At 49.9% G+C, this 18,770-nt stretch overlaps 1 protein-coding gene across 1 annotated transcript in view; it reads left to right on the top strand.

The window, feature by feature from the left end:
* Positions 1-18,770, top strand: part of ANO2 (anoctamin 2) — a 332,095-nt gene that overhangs the window by 168,608 nt on the left and 144,717 nt on the right. Inside the window, exons 13-14 of the mRNA XM_060024145.1 lie at positions 3,641-3,723; positions 9,855-9,959. Coding sequence (XP_059880128.1) covers positions 3,641-3,723; positions 9,855-9,959 — 188 coding nt within the window. The remainder of the gene's footprint in view (positions 1-3,640; positions 3,724-9,854; positions 9,960-18,770) is intronic.

Raw genomic sequence — 18,770 nt, 5'->3', positions numbered from 1 at the left:
TGCTCAACATCACTAATCATTAGAGAAATGCAAATCAAAACTACAATGAGATATCATCTCTCACCAGTCAGAATGGCCATCATCAAAAAATCTAGAAACAATAAATGCTGGAGAGGGTGTGGAGAAAAGGGAACCCTCTTGCACTGTTGGTGGGAATGTAAATTGATACAGCCACTATGGAGAACAGTATGGAGGTTCCTTAGAAAAGTAAAAATAGAACTACATATGACGCAGCAATCCCACTACTGGGCATATACCGTGAGAAATCCAGAATGCAAAAAGAGTCATGTGCCACAGTGTTCATTGCAGCACTATTTACAATAGCCAGGACATGGAAGCAACCTAAGTGCCCATCGACAGATGAATGGATAGAGAAGATGTGGCACATATATATACAATGGAATATTACTCAGCCATAAAAAGAAACGAAATTGAGTTATTTGTAGTGGGGTGGATGGACCTAGAGTCTGTCATACAGAGTGAAGTAAGTCAGAAAGAGAAAAACAAATACCATATGCTAACACAGATATATGGAATCTATAAAAAAAGAAGGTCATGAAGAACCTAGGGGTAAGACGGGAATAAAGACACAGACCTACTAGACAATGGACTTGAGGACACGGGGAGGGGGAAGGGTAAGCTGGGACGAAGTGAGAGAGTGGCATGGACATTTATACACTACCAAATGTAAAACAGATAGCTAGTGGGAAGCAGCCGCATAGCACAGGGAGATCAGCTCGGTGGTTTGTGACCACCTAGAGGGGTGGGATAGGGAGGGTGGGGGGAGGGAGACGTAAGAGGGAAGAGATACGGGAACATATGTATATGGATAACTGATTCACTTTGTTATAAAGCAGCAACTAACACACCATTGTAAAGCAATTATACTCCAATAAAGATGTTAAAAAGAAAATAATGGTAATGCCTCTCATTACATGATTATTATGATCAGCGGTACTGTGCTGGGTGGGCCTGGGCCAGGGCCCAAGCCTGCCAGGAAGAAAGCTGGGAGAAGAAGTGATTCTCCACGGAGAGAGAGCGATGGGGCTGCTGGTGGGGCGGAAACAGGGGTCCCTGAGATGAGTCAGCAGGACCCGGGACCAGCAGAGCAGTCTGGCCCAGCTCCTCCGGGGTTCTGGCTTCAAACTCCAGGGAACTTTGGAATGAGGGTGAAGCCCTATTGAAAAGTAGGGAAGGGAGGAGTAAAGGGACGAGGTTAAGGACAGTGACTTCAGGGTCAGACAGTCCTAACCGTGGGTCCCAGTCCCTTCCTGTGCCAGCCAGCGTGACTAGCCCTGTGTCTCTGAAGTCAGTCCTCTTAGCCGAGGTGCTGAGTAACGTGGGGCAGGGGTGGTCCTCGACCTGGGAGCAGCACTGCCTTCATCTCTCAAGCGGGTGAGGTGAGACCTGCACCCTAGTGTTCTCGTGACCGTCAGTGGGACGTGTATGCAGAGCACTCCGAGTGGTGCCTGGCCATGATTCCCACCAGGAGCTGTGAGCTGCTCTCCGTCGTCGCGACGGTCCTCTGTGTCCCCATGACTCCCCCTCAGTGACTCTGTTGCCCTGTCCTCTGTTCCCAGTCTGACTTCTCTCCTTCACAGAGACCTCGGTCTGTGTGCAGAGCCCTCCTCAGTCACTGAGAACAGCGCAGGAAAAGGAGGGGCGTACCCCTTGTTTGGAGACCATCCCCAGGCCAAGGCCAGGGTCGGGAGGTGGGGTACCCACCCGACAAGGCCTCAGATCCCAGGGAGAAGAGATACAGATGCGTGTACCACAATGTAGCTAGTAGCTGTCATAGCGCCAAGTGAAACAAATGTAGCTTTAAGTAACCATACGTTCAGCCAGCAGGTGGGTGCCTGTTTTGCTCAGCCCCGTGCTGTTCCCAGGTGAACAGAGGCAGGTACGAGGCGAAGAAGCGTTTGCGGTCCTGTTACTACGCTGCAGACCCGAATGGCAGCCGACAGTCCGGTGCGGCAGGTAGTGGAGGGGCGCCCAGGCTCTTACCAGGGGTGGTGTAGAAAGGTAGGGGTGGCCTCAGGGACTGTCACGCCCCCTCCTTTTCCAGGGCACCAGATCTAAGGGTGTTAGGAGTGCAGAGGAACGGGCGCCTGGGAAAGGATGAGCTGGTCAGGAATGGAGGAGGACAGCACTGGAGGGTAGCGTGGGAGAGGGGACAGTTTGCAAAAGCTGGGGATGAAGAGGACAGCAAGGCGATGCCCTCGTCAGCAATGCAGGTGTGAGGTGTGTGTTGACAAGCGGTGCGAATAGATGTGGACAGATGGGCTGGGCCAGATACCCAAGGTCCCTGTATCCAGAGGGAAGAATCTAGACAATAGGGATCCAGTGTAAGTTTGGGGGTGTGCGTTGGGATTCCCCCTCTCGCTGCCTCTCTGCACCGCCCAAATGCCATTGCTCTTCCAGACTCAGCTCAGATGCTGCAGCAGCTGGCGCCCTCTCTCCTGCATGCCCACAGCCTTTTATCTGCGTCATTCTTAAGGCCCTGATCACATCATACCTTGTACTGTAGTTATGTAAAATCTCTTCTCATAGAATAAACAACTTGAGAGCAAAATGCACGTCAGATTTGCCTAGTCTTCCTCACGATGTCTAGAACATTGTATTGTATATTGCAGGTACCTCAGGTCTGGTTTTTTTGTTTTTTTGGGTTTTCTGATAGGGAATTCGTTCAAGCTTGCTTAAATAATAAGAGATGATAAGAAAGTAGGAAGCAAGCTCGTGGATGCAGGAAATTAAGTATAGCCAGGCCCCTAGGCAGCTGGAGCGGAAGGAGGAATCAGAAACCTCTCTCCTTCTTTCACGTGCTGCATGGTTTGTCCCATTTCTGCTTCTCTTTGTGTCTCTTAGTTTCAGTTTTCAAAAGAGAGAATCCGATTGGCCTATGAGTGGGCTCTGGATCAGGTGTCCAATCCTGGCATAAGAAGCCATACCTGTGGAGCAGAGGGGGCTGGTTCTTTCCGGAGCATGTTGGGCTGCCCTTCAAGGGCTGTGGTTGGAGAAGGCAGGCTAACCAATGTGTCGGGATGGTAGGCATTCAACGAGCATTTGCTAAACAAATGGAAGAATGAGTGAATGGCACTTTGGGGAGATGAGTCTTCCAGCTGCATGCGGGATGGGGGGCGGGGACACTGAGACCCTGGACTCACGTAGAACTACTCGGAGATGTTACATAACCTCAGAACGAGGTGATTTGGGCCCAGAGAAGGGAAGTTGTGGTGGGGACAGAAAGATGGAGAAAAAAGTGAGAGTGCTGAGGAAGGTGCAGGAAGAGGGAACGTATAGGGAAGACGAGGTTTGTCATAAAAGACGACAGACCATCAAACCCTTCCATTCTTACTTCCTTTATCCTTCCGTTCTTCCTTCATTTATTGAGGTCCGTGTTTACCCTTTTCTTATAACCTAGAAATAGGTTATAAGTGTGTGTGTGTGTCTCCCTTTAAATATATCTCTTGGGCTCTCCTGGATGTGGAGTATTTTGAGTTGTCCCAGCTAGAAGTTGGGGTTGGGGAAGGGAATCGATGCTTTAAAGAAAGTCCCTAAATTTGAAATTTATAAGTTTATCCTCCCTTGGGGAACCCTGAGGGTGCTCAGAATTAACAGAATTTTTTCCTTTCTTTTTAAGCTACCATGTTTCTTGAAAACTGGAAGAGATTACAGATGCGACTAGGCTACTTCTGGGATCTGACTGGCATAGAAGAGGAAGAAGTGAGTTCTCTTTGGGTCTTTGCTTTGCTTTGCCCCTGGAAATAGATTGTCTTGAGTGAAATAACCGCTTACATTTGCTATCACGGCAGCCAAGTCACCTGCCGAGTCTCGCTGTGGCCCCTTTCCTAGCTTGGCTCCATGGGCCAAGCCAGGGTTGATGGGCACTGAGGCCAAGAGTTGAAATCCTCTCTCTTCGCTTGAGCTGTAAGACTTTGGACTTGATGGGTAGCCAGATGTCCTTGTGACCCTCTCTGGGAAAAAATGGCATGAGAAGCAAGCCTTGTGGTGACCTCGAGGTTTAACTCAGCGTTCTTCCACCTCCCGTCCTGTTGGTGCTCGAGAGCGCGAAGCCAGAGAACGCGACCCAGAGCACGGACGTGTCTGGATGCTTCTGTGAGCCTGCTGAGGGTCAGGGGGAGGCATGGGTGCTAGGTCTCGGTTGCCCTGATGCATATGGAGGAAGAAAGAACCACTGATCCAGTACCCTGTCAGCCAGGAGAGCATGTGTGAAACAGGAGCGTGAGCTAAGGGAAAGGGTAGGTTCTTCCAGAGTCTAGTTGTATGGACAGATGATTTTAAAGGATGGAACAAATTGACCTTCCCTCGGGGCTCCTTTGAGAACTAGGGCCCCCTTTGATGTTGGCGAGTTGACGATGACCAGCGTGGGCCTGGTTGCTCACGGTTCTCTTCTCCCGTGCGCTGCCATTGCCTGAACAGCAAACGTGAATATCAGATGGGGCTCCCGATGCCCTGGGCAGTGTCGGTGAGATGCTGGGGACAGTGTCCGGAGCACCAGGAGGTGCCCCCAGTTGCCTGAGTGCCATGTGCGTAGGCTGGCTGAGAGCATGTGACAGCTGTGCGGGGAGCAGACTTTTCCTGTATTCTCCCTCATTCACTGATGTGCCTGTCCTTGGACTCGGGACCTCTGGCTTTGTGACCCTGACGCTTTGTGACTAAGCTAGTGAAACCCCCAGTTTAGTCCTATTCTCAAGGCTGTGTGGCTCCCTTTTCTGTGATGTGACATCCTCTGCTCTCCTTAAAGCTCCAAGTCGTCAGCTTGCCTTTGAGCAGGTGGGCATTCCATGACCATGGATTGAGTTCACACATTCGCTCCATCCCAGTCCTGTGCGTTAAGCAGATACCCGGAGGCTCACAGCATCAGGGTTCCGTGGCAAATGAGAGGATCTACGTATGAGTTCTCACTTCAGAGACGATACGCATTAGTTGGGAAGATAAGCAACAGAGAACAATAAAGGCAATTGCATTTCTTGGGGAAAGATGGCCAAGGTAGTGCTTCCAGTCGAAAGCGCTGTGGAAGTCGGACTGTGTGGGTGATTTTGTCCTATTGGTTCGATTTGATTCTGAGGAGAAAGAGAGAGGGGAGAGAGCTGTGGCTGGGTGTGGGGAGGTGGTGGGCGCACAGGTCCTTCTCTCCTGCAGCAGGGCCTAGGAGGTCTCGAGGAAGAGAAGAAGCAGCAGCCTGGCATCCACGCCTGTGTGGGGACAGAAACAAGCTAAGTGTGTCTTCTGAGTAGCGCTGAGGAGGCCAGCAGGTCTGCCTGTGAAAGAGGAAGTGTAAACACACTCACACAGAGAAAGGCATCCGTTATGACTCAGTGCCCTTGACGTCTCAGTCCCTGGCAGGAGTGGGATGCTAAGCCACTCTGGCTTCTGCAGCCAGGTTTCCTGTTTAACCCGATGAGCCATGGCCAATTCCTGGGAGGGGCGTGATTTCAGTAACTCCTGCGCAGGCTGAGAGAGAGGCCTGGCCAAGCCTGGGTTCACCCCTGGCGCAAAGAGCTGGTCCTGACGGGCTCTCTGTGTGAGGTTACTGGGGGCGGGTCAGTTCTGCAGCATTGAGGATGTGCCCCCCACCGTGTGCAAGCCCAGGGCCAGGCGTGGTTGAGAGGAGGGAGGGCAGCTGTGTCTTTCCTTCCATGTGTTTAGATTTTGGACTCAGATGTTAAGCACGCTCTAAGTTGAGTTAAGTCTGAACGTGCACATCAGGCACGTACTGTGGGCCAGGTTTTGGTTTGGGACATGGAACTCCCTCAGGCGCGGGCTCTGAGCATCTCCAAAGGGTTGCATTCAACTAAGGGGTTGTCTGGTCTCTGAATAATTAGAATACAATGGTGAGTTTGAGAGGAGTTCCTTCCGGTCTAAAAACTGTTTTGTTTTTAAATCAGGGTTTTGAAGACTGGTTGAATTTTAATGAGCAGCAAAGGGAGGAATGGGTACCCACAGGAGGAAACAGCCGACAGGAGCCTTGATCCAGGGAAGCTCAGGGTGTGGCTCAGAGGCAGCAGGATACCTGGAAGGTCTAGTTGGCTGCAGGGAACAGGGGTTGGGCTGCAGTTGGTGGGGGCAGAGCAACAAATGCAGGCTGGTGGCTAGGCCAGGGAGGGTCCCGACTGTATCTCCTCAGCTCATGGGACGGCAGGGAGAGCGGGATTGGAAGGCATCTGTGACTTGCCCTAGGCCTTAAATGAAGTGCTGTGGGCAGATTTAACCCACATTCAAATGGGGAGCAAGAGGATGCAGACACCACCTGGGCTTCGGGGAGGAGGTTGCAGGGGTCCTTGAAGGTCATCATGAGAGCTTTTTTTCTGTTTTAACCAGATGTTGTCTCCAGGTCTCAGGGATTCTGCCATGGCCAGCTGTCTGTAACCCTCAGACAGCTTCTACCCTATGGTCTTCGCTAGGAAGCAGCCCTTCGGGAGTAGCGGGGAGGGTGCTCACTCACACAGAGACCAGAGCCACCCACCCTCTGTCTCTCCCGCCTGGGGTGCGCGCACCACGTGGGACGCCAAGGAAAGCAGCAGGGGCGGGGCTCAAAGCAGGGAGGAGGAGAAGGGGGCTGGAGAGCCCACCGCCCGGGGCAGCAGCCCCTGGCCCAGGGGCCTCCCTGTGGAACCGGCTGGGATGGCCCGAGAGACCCCTTTGAAGGCCGTCGAAGGAGGCCTGCCAGACCTCAGGAGTCTTCACTCTGAGATGGGATGGCCTTGAGCTCAGTGGCCTCTCTTGCCCGATTCCCTGCTGCACTCAGGCCCCACGTGTCCCTGGGACCCCTCAGAGAGGGGGGTCTCGATGCAGACGTCCTCCCGTCCCTCTCTCTCCCGCCCCTGTCTACCACGTCAGGCTTAGTTGCCCTGATAGCTTCCTGTCACATAGGACGCAAGATCCCTTGCCTCCCCCCAGCACGTGGTGGCGTGCTTCTCCTCCCAGACCTCCCAGCCTCACGGGCCTGCATTCTCTCCTGGGCTCCTTCCAAGCTTTGCACCGGCTCCTCCCTCTACATGGAAGGCTCCAGCCTCCACCTGCCCTGACCTTCCTTAGCTTTTCCATCCCAAGCAGAACGTGACCCTCCTCTGGCTGGCCTTCCCTCAGTCCCCATTCTGAAGCAGCCAGCCTGACATTCCTTCTGTTGCTCTCATCCCCACTTGCTGCTTTCTCACTTGTGGCTTTGTTGGCTTATTGTCACCTGCCTCCACTTGGAGATAAGCTCCTTGTTCGTAGCCTCAGAGCCTGAAGAAGAGCTCCCAAGAGCTCGGAACACAGTACATGCTTTGGTAACTCTTTCTTGGAGACATCTGTTGACTGCATCTCCGGGTTTACCTCTGTTGATCAACGAAGGCTGGTCCTGAGCTGGCCTGGGGCCTTCTTTCAGGCCAGCTCCTGAGGGGAGCAACTAGGTGGAAGTAGCTTTGCAAAATATTTCCCAGAGTCTTGGCGGGAGGGGTTATGTATTGGTGATGATTCGGCATCAGACCCCATCCAGGGAGGCCGTGTTTAAGGCTAGGTGTATTGGAGCCACCCTCACGGGGTCCAGATTGTGCTCTGGCCAGGCGCTTGTTTGTCCAGGTCCCTGCCTCTGAGGAATCCTGTGACCTCACCCAACCTTCTTGGCTGCGAGCGCGAGATCCTTGTCTGACGTGCTTCGGTTGGAAAGCAGAGCAGCCTGACACTCTGCCTTGAGAGCCTCGGACTCCTGTCTGCGTGCCAAGAGCTCTCAGCTTGTTCTAAACAGATGAGGAGGGTCTGAGCTGGGGCCCAGAGTGCAGTGAAGTGGGCCACAGCCACCACCGGAGGGATGTGAGGACACTCCTCTACGTGATGTCACGTCTTCGGAAAGTCAGGGGCCGGTCAGGAGCATCTTACAGTCAGCAGGGAAGGCCCGTCAGCTCCTTTGCTGAGGATGACAGGATAGACGCAAGGGCTTTAGAATCCAGAGGATGGTACAAAGAGGCACGGCTTTAGTTCTGTAGTTAAAATCTTCCATAGGAATAACATAGAAGAAACGCAACCAAATTTCAGAGGCCACAGCACATTTCTCAAAGTATTTCTGCAGGAGGTTAATTGCTGGAGGCGAAAGAAGTTTTGTGGGACATGGTGGGTTGAAGAAGATTCAGCCCGTGTCTTTACAGGAGAACTTCTCAGAGCTTTTATTAGGCTCCTTGTGACTCTCAGGTGACACATTGTATGGTATGTTCCAGTCTGTTAGACCCTGGAATCCTTTTTTAGCTAAAACCCTCCTGGCACACACATTAGGAAATGCTGTGTTGGAGGATGGGTGAAGGGGAGAGACAAAATGAAGTGAACTTCGCCAGCGTTGAGAGATTTCTGTGTTCTCCCCACGGTGCTAATTGCTGCGAGAAACAAAATAATGGAGACCAGGTAGCGGATTCTTATCTTAGGATGAAAAGATTCCCACGTGCAAAACAACTAGGAAACAATAAAGGAAGATGACATAATCAAGAACTGCGTGTCGTGTAAGCTGTAAGACTCTAGAGTATTTGAGAGGGGCAGGCTCCGCCAGCCGTGTTTCAGCAGTCACAGCAGGTCCCACCTCCGAGGGTGGGACGCACCGTGGGGCCCGCGTGATGATGGGGAGCCTGCAGAACCCTGGAATGGCTCCTCCTCTGTTATACTGGTTAGTCTTTTTTTTTTTTTGCGGTACGCGGGCCTCTCACTGTTGTGGCCTCTCCCGTTGCGGAGCACAGGCTCCGGACGCACAGGCTCAGCGGCCACAGCTCACGGGCCCAGCTGCTCCGCGGCATGTGGGATCTTCCCGGACCGGGGCACGAACCTGCGTCCCCTGCATCGGCAGGCAGACTCTCAACCGCTGCGCCACCACGGAAGCCCTGTACTGGTTATTCTTATTAGTCACGTGCACAGTTTCTCCTCTCCAGCATCATGGCATGTCTCGGGAAAGCCAGAGACAGGTCAGGAGTCCAGCTTGTTGGCTTTCAGAATCTCTGAGGCCTGAGCAGTGATGAGGGAATGTGTGTTCTCTGTGTCCGCTGGGAGCCAGCCCCGGAATCCCCGCCTGGGAGTTCTCGGTAAACGATGCAGGAGGCCGGGTGTACACTGTTCAGTTCTCTTTGAAGTAAGTCACGCGTCTTCCTGCCGCAGCATCTGCACTGATGGGACCGTGGTCTTTCTGATCACCCAGGCACTCGTTCCCATGCCTGGTGACTCACCCTCCAGGTTTGTATTGCTGCGTGTCCCTGCGCTGTCTCCCGAGCATCAGCGTGCTTGCCAGTGAGTTACTCACCAAGGCTGAATAGCAAACAGGTCCAGACAAGTGAGTTTTAAGATTCCCTGTGGGCACCTTCAACTGTGATGTTTACTGGCGGCCGTTTTTGGCTTGCAGAAGAATGGCGCAGGGAAGACGTTTGGTCCTGGCCCTGACTCCCGGCTGGGGGGGCACATCTGTTTCTCCAGCTGGGATTTGGCTCATTGCAACTTAAAGTGGAGGCCTGAGGATAGATGGTGGGATGACCAGAGGTAGCCCCCGGGCCTTTGGGCAAACTGCTGTGTGCAGCACGGGGCTCCTTTTTGTATCAGCTCCTCGTTAATGCTTCGTCTCTCCTTTCTCAACCCTGGCGCCACCCCCAGGAACGTGCTCAGGTTTGGTTTCCAGTGTGGTAAAAAGTGGTGTGTGTCCCCCTCTCCCGCCACAGTGTGTCCCTGGTCTCGACGCCTCGTGGTTGTGTGTAGTGTGGCAGCCCTTGTCCCATAGCATCTGACCCCGTGACCTGACTTCCTGTCCTCGTGGTGTCTGGCCATACCCCGCGGGCCAGGGTGGCCCTCCGCCTGTTTACTAACCACTCTGTGACTCTGGCTTTTAGGAGCACCCCCGGCCTGAGTATGAAACCAAAGTTCGGGAGAAGATGCTGAGGGAGAGCGACAAGTCTCTGGTCCAGAAACTGGGAACCGGTGGGACTGAGGATGCGGTAAGGCGCTGGCACCTGGTGCTTGCTTTCCTTTTTTTTTTCTTATGATCCTACTGTCATTTCACTGGGAATGCCTTCGCGGATGGAGACTGGGCTGTGAGAAGGGCCGACAGCGGTGGGACAGGACGGAAAGAGAGCATGACGTCTCTCCGTGTCCCGTGGGCAGAGGTTGTGGGGAACAGGCCCCTCCCATGACTTGATTTCTCTCTCCTTCCCGGGTGGTCATGTCTGGATGAAATGGGAGAGCAGGTCGGGAAAGAAAGAAACCGTTTCAGACCTGGGTCCTCTGGACCCTTGTCACCTACACGTTGAATAGCAGTAGCAACCACCGCCAGACCAACCAGCGCAATGACAGCGAACCTTGATTCCGTCCTTGCTGCGGGCCAGGCACCGTTCTCAGCGCGTTGTATCATTTTACTCTCGAAATAAATTGATGAGGCTGCAGCAATTTTTCTGTAAATGAAAACTAATGAAGAAAGGTATGTCTGCAGCTTAAGTCGTTGGCCAGAGGTCACCCAGACAGTGAATGGTGGGTGGATCTGGGATTCCAACCCAGGTGAGTCTCTGACAGTCTGGGCATCTAACTGCTATGCAAGGATACATCAAGAAGTGGCCCTTAGGGCCGGCAGAGGCCATGCCTGTATGTGCCTGAGCTGCTCGTACACTCTCCCTCACGTTTCATTCTCTCTGGCTGGGCCTCCAAAGTGCGGAGGTGATCGTGCGTCGTATTTCTGAGTTTTACGGTGGCATTCAGACATGGAAACAGAGCTTCAGGGTCTGTGCTGTGATCTGTAAATACTCGCAGTGCCTGTGAGGTGGGGGGCTCCTCTTTGGCACCGCCGGTCTCCTCTGAGTGCCACCCTTTTTTGAAACCAACAGTGTGTGTGTGTGTGTTGATGTCTTTCCTAATCTGGTTCCTGAAAAAATTCAACGAGATCGACAATCTGTTGTTTTTACACGTGTCTTTTCTCCATCTTGGATTCGAATTAAAATTTCATTTAATTTTACATTCTTTAAGTTGGAGCCATTCATGTTAACATGCAAATTTATTCAAGCACCAATACGGAGAATGTGGTGTTTTTAAGCCCAGAATACTAGCTGTCTCTCTTTCTTTCTTTCTGTCTTTTTTTTTTTCCTTTAAGAAAGCAGGACTTAGAAGAGAAAGGGGGTGGCTGTCTAAGTTATTATTTCCCTAGAAAAAAGTAAGTCCAAGACCGCCAGTTATTTGGGGAAAAAAATGAATTCATTCTTAGGAAAGAGTAATCATCACCATCACCCTCATCAGAAAGCAAACGTATTGTGTCCTGTCGGGTTTGGCAATCCTATGCGACCTTCTTTCTCCACCCCAGGGCAATGTACAATGGATAATTTTATGGAAATCATATGTAACTTTTAATGACCGCTGCCTCAGGTAATTTTCATTCCATAGACGGGAATGCCGAGGAGCTGGAATTGCGTACACTGAGGCTGCGGTTCTGATATAAACACTGCTTGGATATATGATATGCACGATAGGTCAGATAACTTTCAGGGACCATGAATAATTGAAAAACATCTGAATGCATTCTGAATGGTACATATGTTTACGTGTTAGCATTCAACATCTATTTTCATTACACTGTTGAGAATGTAAAGCTCAAAGCATCTAACGCCTTATAGGCACTGGGGGGAAAATGACCTTCCCAAATGAGCAGCGTGAGATAAAAATGGCCTGGAATTTGATTGTCAGCGTCCTTCTTGTGTTCCCTCCATTCTGTTAATACTGGAAATGCTTCTGTTCTTGCTGTAAGTCTAGCCAAGGGTGGGAGATGAAAGGAGGAGCACATGTTGCTGTCTGATGGGAGGGATGCTTCTCTTGCCTACTGCAAGGGTTGAGGTCAACGCCCATGGCAAGACAGGGCTCTAGGGTGGGATATTTAGGAAAGACACATTCTTCTGGGAAACAGACAAGGACCAAGAATCAAAGTCTAGATGATAGTCTTGGATGTGCTTCCTTCATCCCAGAGGCTCACTTTGGTTCTGCCTTCTTTGTAACCCTGAGGCTTCATGTCCCATCTCTCTTTATATTCCTTCCTCTTGAATGATAAAAGCTACCATTTATCGAGGCCCAGATGGTAGAGAAAATTACCAAAGACCACATAGCTAGTGGTGGGAGAGCCAGCAGTCATACGCAGCTCCACCTCATCCCCAAGGCCCATTGCTTCTCAGAAAACTTCTTTTAAAGGTATCAAGTTCATGTTATTTTTTTTATTTACTTATTTTTTTAATTTTTTAATGTTTTTTGCGGTACGCGGGCCTCTCACTGTTGTGGCCTCTCTCGTTGCGGAGCACAGGCTCCGGACGCGCGGGCTCAGCGGCCATGGCTCACGGGCCCAGCCGCTCCGCGGCATGTGGGATCTTCCCGGACCGGGGCACGAACCCATGTCCCCTGCATCGGCAGGTGGACTCTCAACCACTGCGCCACCAGGGAAGCCCATCAAGTTCATTTTATAAAACTTCTTTGTAAGTGATTTAATTCTCAGACCATAACATTCACCCATTTAAATGATACAATTCGATGGTTTTTAGTATATTCACAGTTTTGTGCTGTCATTCCCACAATTTAAGTTTAAAATATTTTTTGTCATCTTAGAAAGAAACTCTATACCCTGGGAGGCAAGTAATCTATTAATACGTTCTGTTTCAATAGGTTTGCCTCTTCTGGACTTCCATGTAAATGAAATCATGCAAAATGTCGTATTTCTCCTCTTTCACTTAGCAGAATGTTTTCATGATTCATCCATGTTGTAGCTCTGTCTGATCTTCATTCTTTTTTATTGCCAAATAATATTCCATATTTTGGATACCCCCAGTTTTATTTGTACATTCATCAGTTGATGGACAGTTGGATGGCTTTCACTTTTCGGCTATTATGAACAATGCTGCTGTGAACATCTGTGTACCAGGTTTTGGGTGCGTGTACGTTTTCACATCTTTTGGAAATATACAGAAGAGTAGAATTACTGGGTCATACGGAATACTCTGTGTTTAACATTTTGAAGGACTGCTATAATATTTTTCAAAGGGGCTTCACCATTTTGCATGCCAACCAGCACCGCATGAGGGCTCTTAATTTCTCCACATCCTCACCAACACTTGTTATCTGTTTTTTAAATTTTATCCATTCTAGTTGCGTGCAGCGGTATTTCATTGGGGTTTGAATTAGCATTTCCCTAAAGGATGTTGAACATCCTTTCGCGTGCTTATTGGCAGATTTTATGGCTTCTTTGGAAAAATGTCTATTCATATCCTTTGCTCATGTTTAAAGGTGGGTTAATTGTCTTTTCATTACTGTATGAAGAGTTACTTACATAATCTGAACACCAGTCTCTTATCAGATAATACGATTTACAAATATTTTCTCCCATTCTGTGGATTTTTAAAATTTAATTGATGATACAGTTTGCTGCACAAAAGTTGTTTTTTTTTGCTTTTCTTTTGCGGTACGCGGGCCTCTCACTGTTGTGGCCTCTCCCATTGCGGAGCACAGGCTCCGAGTGCGCAGGCTCAGCAGCCATGGCTCACGGGCCCAGCCGCTCCGCGTGCATGTGGCATCCTCCCGCACCGGGGCACGAACCCACGTCCCCCGCATCGGCAGGCGGACTCTCAACCACTGTGCCACCAGGGAAGCCCCCACAAAAGTTTTTTGATGTAGTTCAATTTATCTGTTTTTCCTGTTGTCATTTGTGCTTTTGTGTCATATCTAAGAAACCACTGCTTAATCCAGTGTCATAGAGATATACTGTCAGGGTTTCTTCTAAGAATTTTACAATGTTAGCTCTTACATTTAGGTCTATGATCCATTTTGAGTTAACTTTTGTGTATGATATAAGTAAGAGGTCCAAATTCATCTTTTGTCTGAATATTTAGTGTTTCCAGCCCCATTTGTTGAAAAGATTATTTTCTCCACTGAATTATCTTGTCAGCCTCATCAAAAATCAATTCACCATAAATGTAAGAGTTCATTTCTGGGCACTCAATTCTATTCCATTAATCTATATGTCTGGCCAACACCACATTGTCTTGATTAATTACTGCACCTGTGTAGTAAGTTTTGAAATTGGAATGTGACTGAATTTGTGCTTCTTTTCCAAAATTGTTTTGACAATTCTGGGTGTCTCGCATTTCCATATGAATTTTATGACCAGCTTGTCAATTTCTGCAAACAAAGCAAGATGGAATTGTTGATAGGGATTGAGCTGAGTCTGTAGATTAATTCAGGCAGTAGCACCTTCGTAACAGCGGTAAGTCTCCTAATCTATGAACATGTTATATCTTTCCATTTCTTTAGATCTTCTTTAATTTCTTTCAAAAATGTTGTATAGTTTCAGAGTACAGGTCTTGCACATCTTTTGTTAAATTTGCTCATAATTGTTTTATTCTTTTCCGTGGGATTGCAAATATAATTTTCTTAATTCCACTTTTGGATTGTTCATTGCTAGTATATAGAAATATAGTTGATTTTTGTGTATTGATTTTATATCCCACAGCTTTGCTGGACTCATTTATGAATTTTGGTAGTCTTTAGTGGATTCTTTAGGGTTTTTTCTATTTATAAGATCACGTCATCTTGAAGAGAGATAGTTTCACTTCTTCGTTTCCCAGCCTGGTTGCATTTCTCTCTCTCTCTCTCCATCCTCCGCCCCTTCCCCCTTTTCTTCCCAGGTGCCCTGACTAGAATCTCTTGTACAATGTTGAATAGAAGTGATGAGAATTGACTTCTTTGTCTTGTTCTTGGTCTTAGCCTTTCACCATTAATTATGATGTTAGCTAGCTGCGACCTATCGCTCTTTAACTCTCTCTGTAAGGCTCCCCTAAGGAGAATTCACGTCATATCACCGGGTGGCCAAGCCCATCTCAGGTCTCTCCCGTTTCAGCTGTCACGTGGGGAGATTGGATTGTAGCCTCTGCAGTTCTGAGAGTCGGTACTTTTCTTTGCTGATGTGAAAGAATCATGCTGGTCATTAGCCCATAACTTCGGGGGACAGGCAGTCTCTTATTTATTGGTGGTGGTAATTTGGCCATTTTAATATCTACCGTTATGATTTTCAAGGGTGTGGGCACAGAGAGGTTAGTAAAATAGTGAGGTTAGAAGTAATATTTATGGAGTGCTCACTCTATGTGGGTCTTTACAGGTTTTATTTCATTTAAGTCTCAAAACCATTATTATTCCAATTTTATATGTGAGGAAACTGAGGCTTATTTATCTAGAAAGAAGGAACTTGCTCAGTGCTTGTATATGGCCAGACGGCCTGACTCAAGAACAGTGATCATGATCTCTATGCTTCTCTGCGTTTAGAGCGTTTGCCCCTCAACAGATCCTCAGACACCTGTGAAGAATCATGGGATGGTTCTCTTCCTTATTCTAAAGGCAGGAAGGAACGAGGTATTTGTTGGAAAGAAGGGTACGAGACAACCAGCGACCCTACATTTTCTTTAGTGGTTTTGTGTAAACTGTGGTGGGCTGACGCTGTATTTCCACCAAGGACACCAGTGAGTAGAATTAGCTCAGTTTCCAGCAAAAGGTTCAACAGACAGTAGGGAGCCTTGGGGACGATAAACACAGAGATATATTGTGTTTCCGAGGAAGAATATGGAGCTGGAACGTCTAATAAGAGAATAGGCTGTTTTCACTTATTTATTTATTTTTCTCCTGGATTAGTTGGAATCTTTTCTGGAATAGTTTATCCTGGACAGATTTGCAGTTTTCCTCAAGTTTCCCTCCAGGGCAAGATTTTTCTCTGTCCATACAAGATGAGAAAGCTCTGAGTTGGCAACAGCTGGCAAGGTGCTATGGCTGGTGGGATTGGGGGGTGGTCCTGATCTCTGCCTCTCACCCCTCTGACCCTTCTCATCCCAGACATAACTCCTTTCCTTTAATATAATTCGTGCCAGTGAGGATGTCATCAGAAAACAGAGCTCCTGCCCCAGAGTTCAAAAGAGGTAAAAGAATCTGAGGAACTAATTATAAAGCTGTTAGGATTGGGGAAATCAAGGCAGACAGGCTGGTGAGGTGAAGTCAAGCTTAGCAGCAGGAGGGGGCCGCTCCCACTCTTAGGAAGGACCAGGAGCGAGGTGGTATCACCAGAACCCGGTGGGTGCCGGTGCCCTGCCGGAGGTGCAGCTCCTTCTGGAGATGCCGTCTGAAGCAGGTAGAGGGGGTGGAGGAGAAACACCCTGAATTTCCGCCTCCTGCCTTTGAGTCGAACGCCAGTGCCCCCCGTTGGCCAAATCTAACCACAAGTCAGTTGATGAAGCACTCCGGGAAATCCGGTTTTTAGGCTTCAGCACCTGGCAGAGGAAAGGAACAGCGGGGCGGAGCTCCAGGGGGCAGTGGCACAGGACTGGCACAAAGGTCCAGTCATGAGTCAGCATCACTTTGGGACCTGCTAGCCACTGATCGATCACTTACGCCAGGTCCTCCCACTGGGGAGCTGAGAGGCTGTTGGAGGATAAAAATGTGGCAGAAGGCACAAGAATGCTGCCCACTGGCACGAGGAAGGGACACATGAATGGTCAGGGACTCTGACCGGTCCCAGGCTGTTGAGGACGTTCATGTGAGTGGGGTGGGTGTCCTCTGTGTGTGTGTGTGTGTGTGTGTGTGTGTGTGTGAGACACAGGTGGGCTCAGATACCTGAAGGCTTCAGTGGGGAGGGCAACAGTATTTTTGTGTCAAGGAGCAGGGAGCACGTGACAAGCTGGGAGATGGCACTGGTGGGTCCTGAGAGCGTCCTCTACAAAACCTGTCACTAAAGGGACTGTGAAAGGAAATCCCCCTGAACTAGTCCCAGGAGCTTACCTCCCGGGACTTGCCGCTTATCCAGGGCGGGCCTGGAGCCGCCTGCAATGCTGCATCTAATGAACGTTTTATGGGGAACAGTCACCAAGAGGAGGCCCGTGGATGGACGGGTGTTAACTTACTGCTCAGCGCACCACCCTGGGGACAGTTATTTCCAAACAAAAGTCATCTAAAGTTAAAGTATTGAAACATTTACGACACATGCCAAACGGACATGTGGAATAAATTATGCATCGTTGAGGGCCTTTGCTGGGAGGCTGGACGACAGCAGGAGGAAGGTGGGGGCTGTCACAGCTGGGGAACAGGGCTCAGGGTTCCCGTCTGGGGGACCGAGGGGCGTTTTTCAGAATGTCCTGTGGAACAGAGTTCCCTGCGGCCCTCCTTTGGAGGCACTCGAAACCTAATGACCATTGGAGAGTCAAAAAAAAAAAAAGAAATAATGATTCTCCATAGTTCTCTCAGACTCTTCTTAGGGATGAAGAAGGTTCCTCGATGGCAAAGGGAAACCCTGGGAACAGAAGGGGACTTTCTGTTGGGTGGAGCATCCCATAGCGAGGAGCTGCGGGAAAGCTGGACCCTGGGCCCGTTTCTGGAAACGTTGATTTGCATCAGAGCCCACGGCCTCTCCTCCTGTTCGTTCTCTGCTGTTCCGTGGGCTCTCAGCGTGAAGGCTGAGCTCTGCACCTTGGGGCCGGTCTGGGTCTCCATCCTCACCCACAGTCCTCGGGAGCTGACGGAATAACCGGTGGGAAGGAGGCCAAAGGGCAGCCAGAGGAGCTGGGCCCGGGGCTCTCAGACCAGCCCCTGGATGGCAAGCACTGACCGAGGCCTGGTCAGCTCTGAAGCCCTGCCCTTGACGCCGCTTACCCCGAACTTCTCATGTTTGCTAAGAGGGACAGTGAAACAGGTCACTCTGTACAGTGTAGCTCCCTGGGCGGAGCACAGCTTACAAAGTAGACCTGCTATCGAAGGCCGTCCCCAGCAATTTTATGTACTTCCTTTTTTATTAATGTAATTTAATTTTATTGATTTGTTTATTGATTATTAATTTTTATTCATTGTTTCCAGTTCTGGCTCCTCCGTTTCTGTCTGTCTGTCGCTCCAGCTCTCATTCTGCCATCTCTCAGGGAGTGCCCCCCCTTCGCACCCATGGTTCCCCCCTACTCCTCCCCGGGGCATCCTCACCCAGGAAAATGGGTCAGTGAACCAAGGAGCAGGGAAGTGGACGTGGCCGGGGACTGGTGAGTCACCCGTTTGACTGCAAAATGGGGGCATCGTCTTAGGAGGAGCTGAGGACTTGAATTGGGAATTTCAGGGCTCGGCCTCCCTCTCCCTCACTGGGGGTGGGGGGTCCGGCCCCAGGCAGGTGGGGACGTGTGGACCTTGCCAGTTGCCTCCGGGCAACAGCTCCAGACCGGCCAAGGGACAGAGGCATCTCTGCCACAGCAGCAAACGAGCTGGGAGTGGAGCAAGCAGAGTCCCCGGGAAGCCCCCAGGGACGCTGGCTGCCACCCCGGGAATCAGTGTGGAAGGAAGTGAGGAAGGAGGGAGGTTTCCTAAGAAGGAGCCTCTGCACGGAATCTAGCACTGGCAGAAGCGGGGTTGAAGGCTGAGTTGGTGTGTGGGTACGTTATCATCGCAGGGGTTTTACTTATCACCATATAAATTTTACATGAGAACATTCTTCTCAAGACAAATCCCACATTACAGATAAAACCCAAGTCTCCCTGGACTGCATCTCTCCCAGTGTTAAGTGTCCCCCTAGAGAGAGCTACAGTTAGCAGCTTGGCTTGTATCTTTCCAGACCTTTCCTCATGCACTTTTATTCTTGTATGAACCTGTGTTTGCTTTGGTTATGGGTTTCTTTACACACACACACACACACACACACAGACACACACGCACATTCAGGAGAGAGCCATGAACAAATGGTCTCATTATGTCAAGGAAGTTTCTTAAGTGAGGAAGACTGT

The sequence above is a fragment of the Delphinus delphis genome, chromosome 11, assembly GCF_949987515.2.
Source record: "Delphinus delphis chromosome 11, mDelDel1.2, whole genome shotgun sequence".
Lineage (NCBI taxonomy): Eukaryota > Metazoa > Chordata > Mammalia > Artiodactyla > Delphinidae > Delphinus > Delphinus delphis.
Note: the sequence above shows the minus strand (reverse complement) of the source record. Positions and strands in the feature narration are given on the sequence as shown.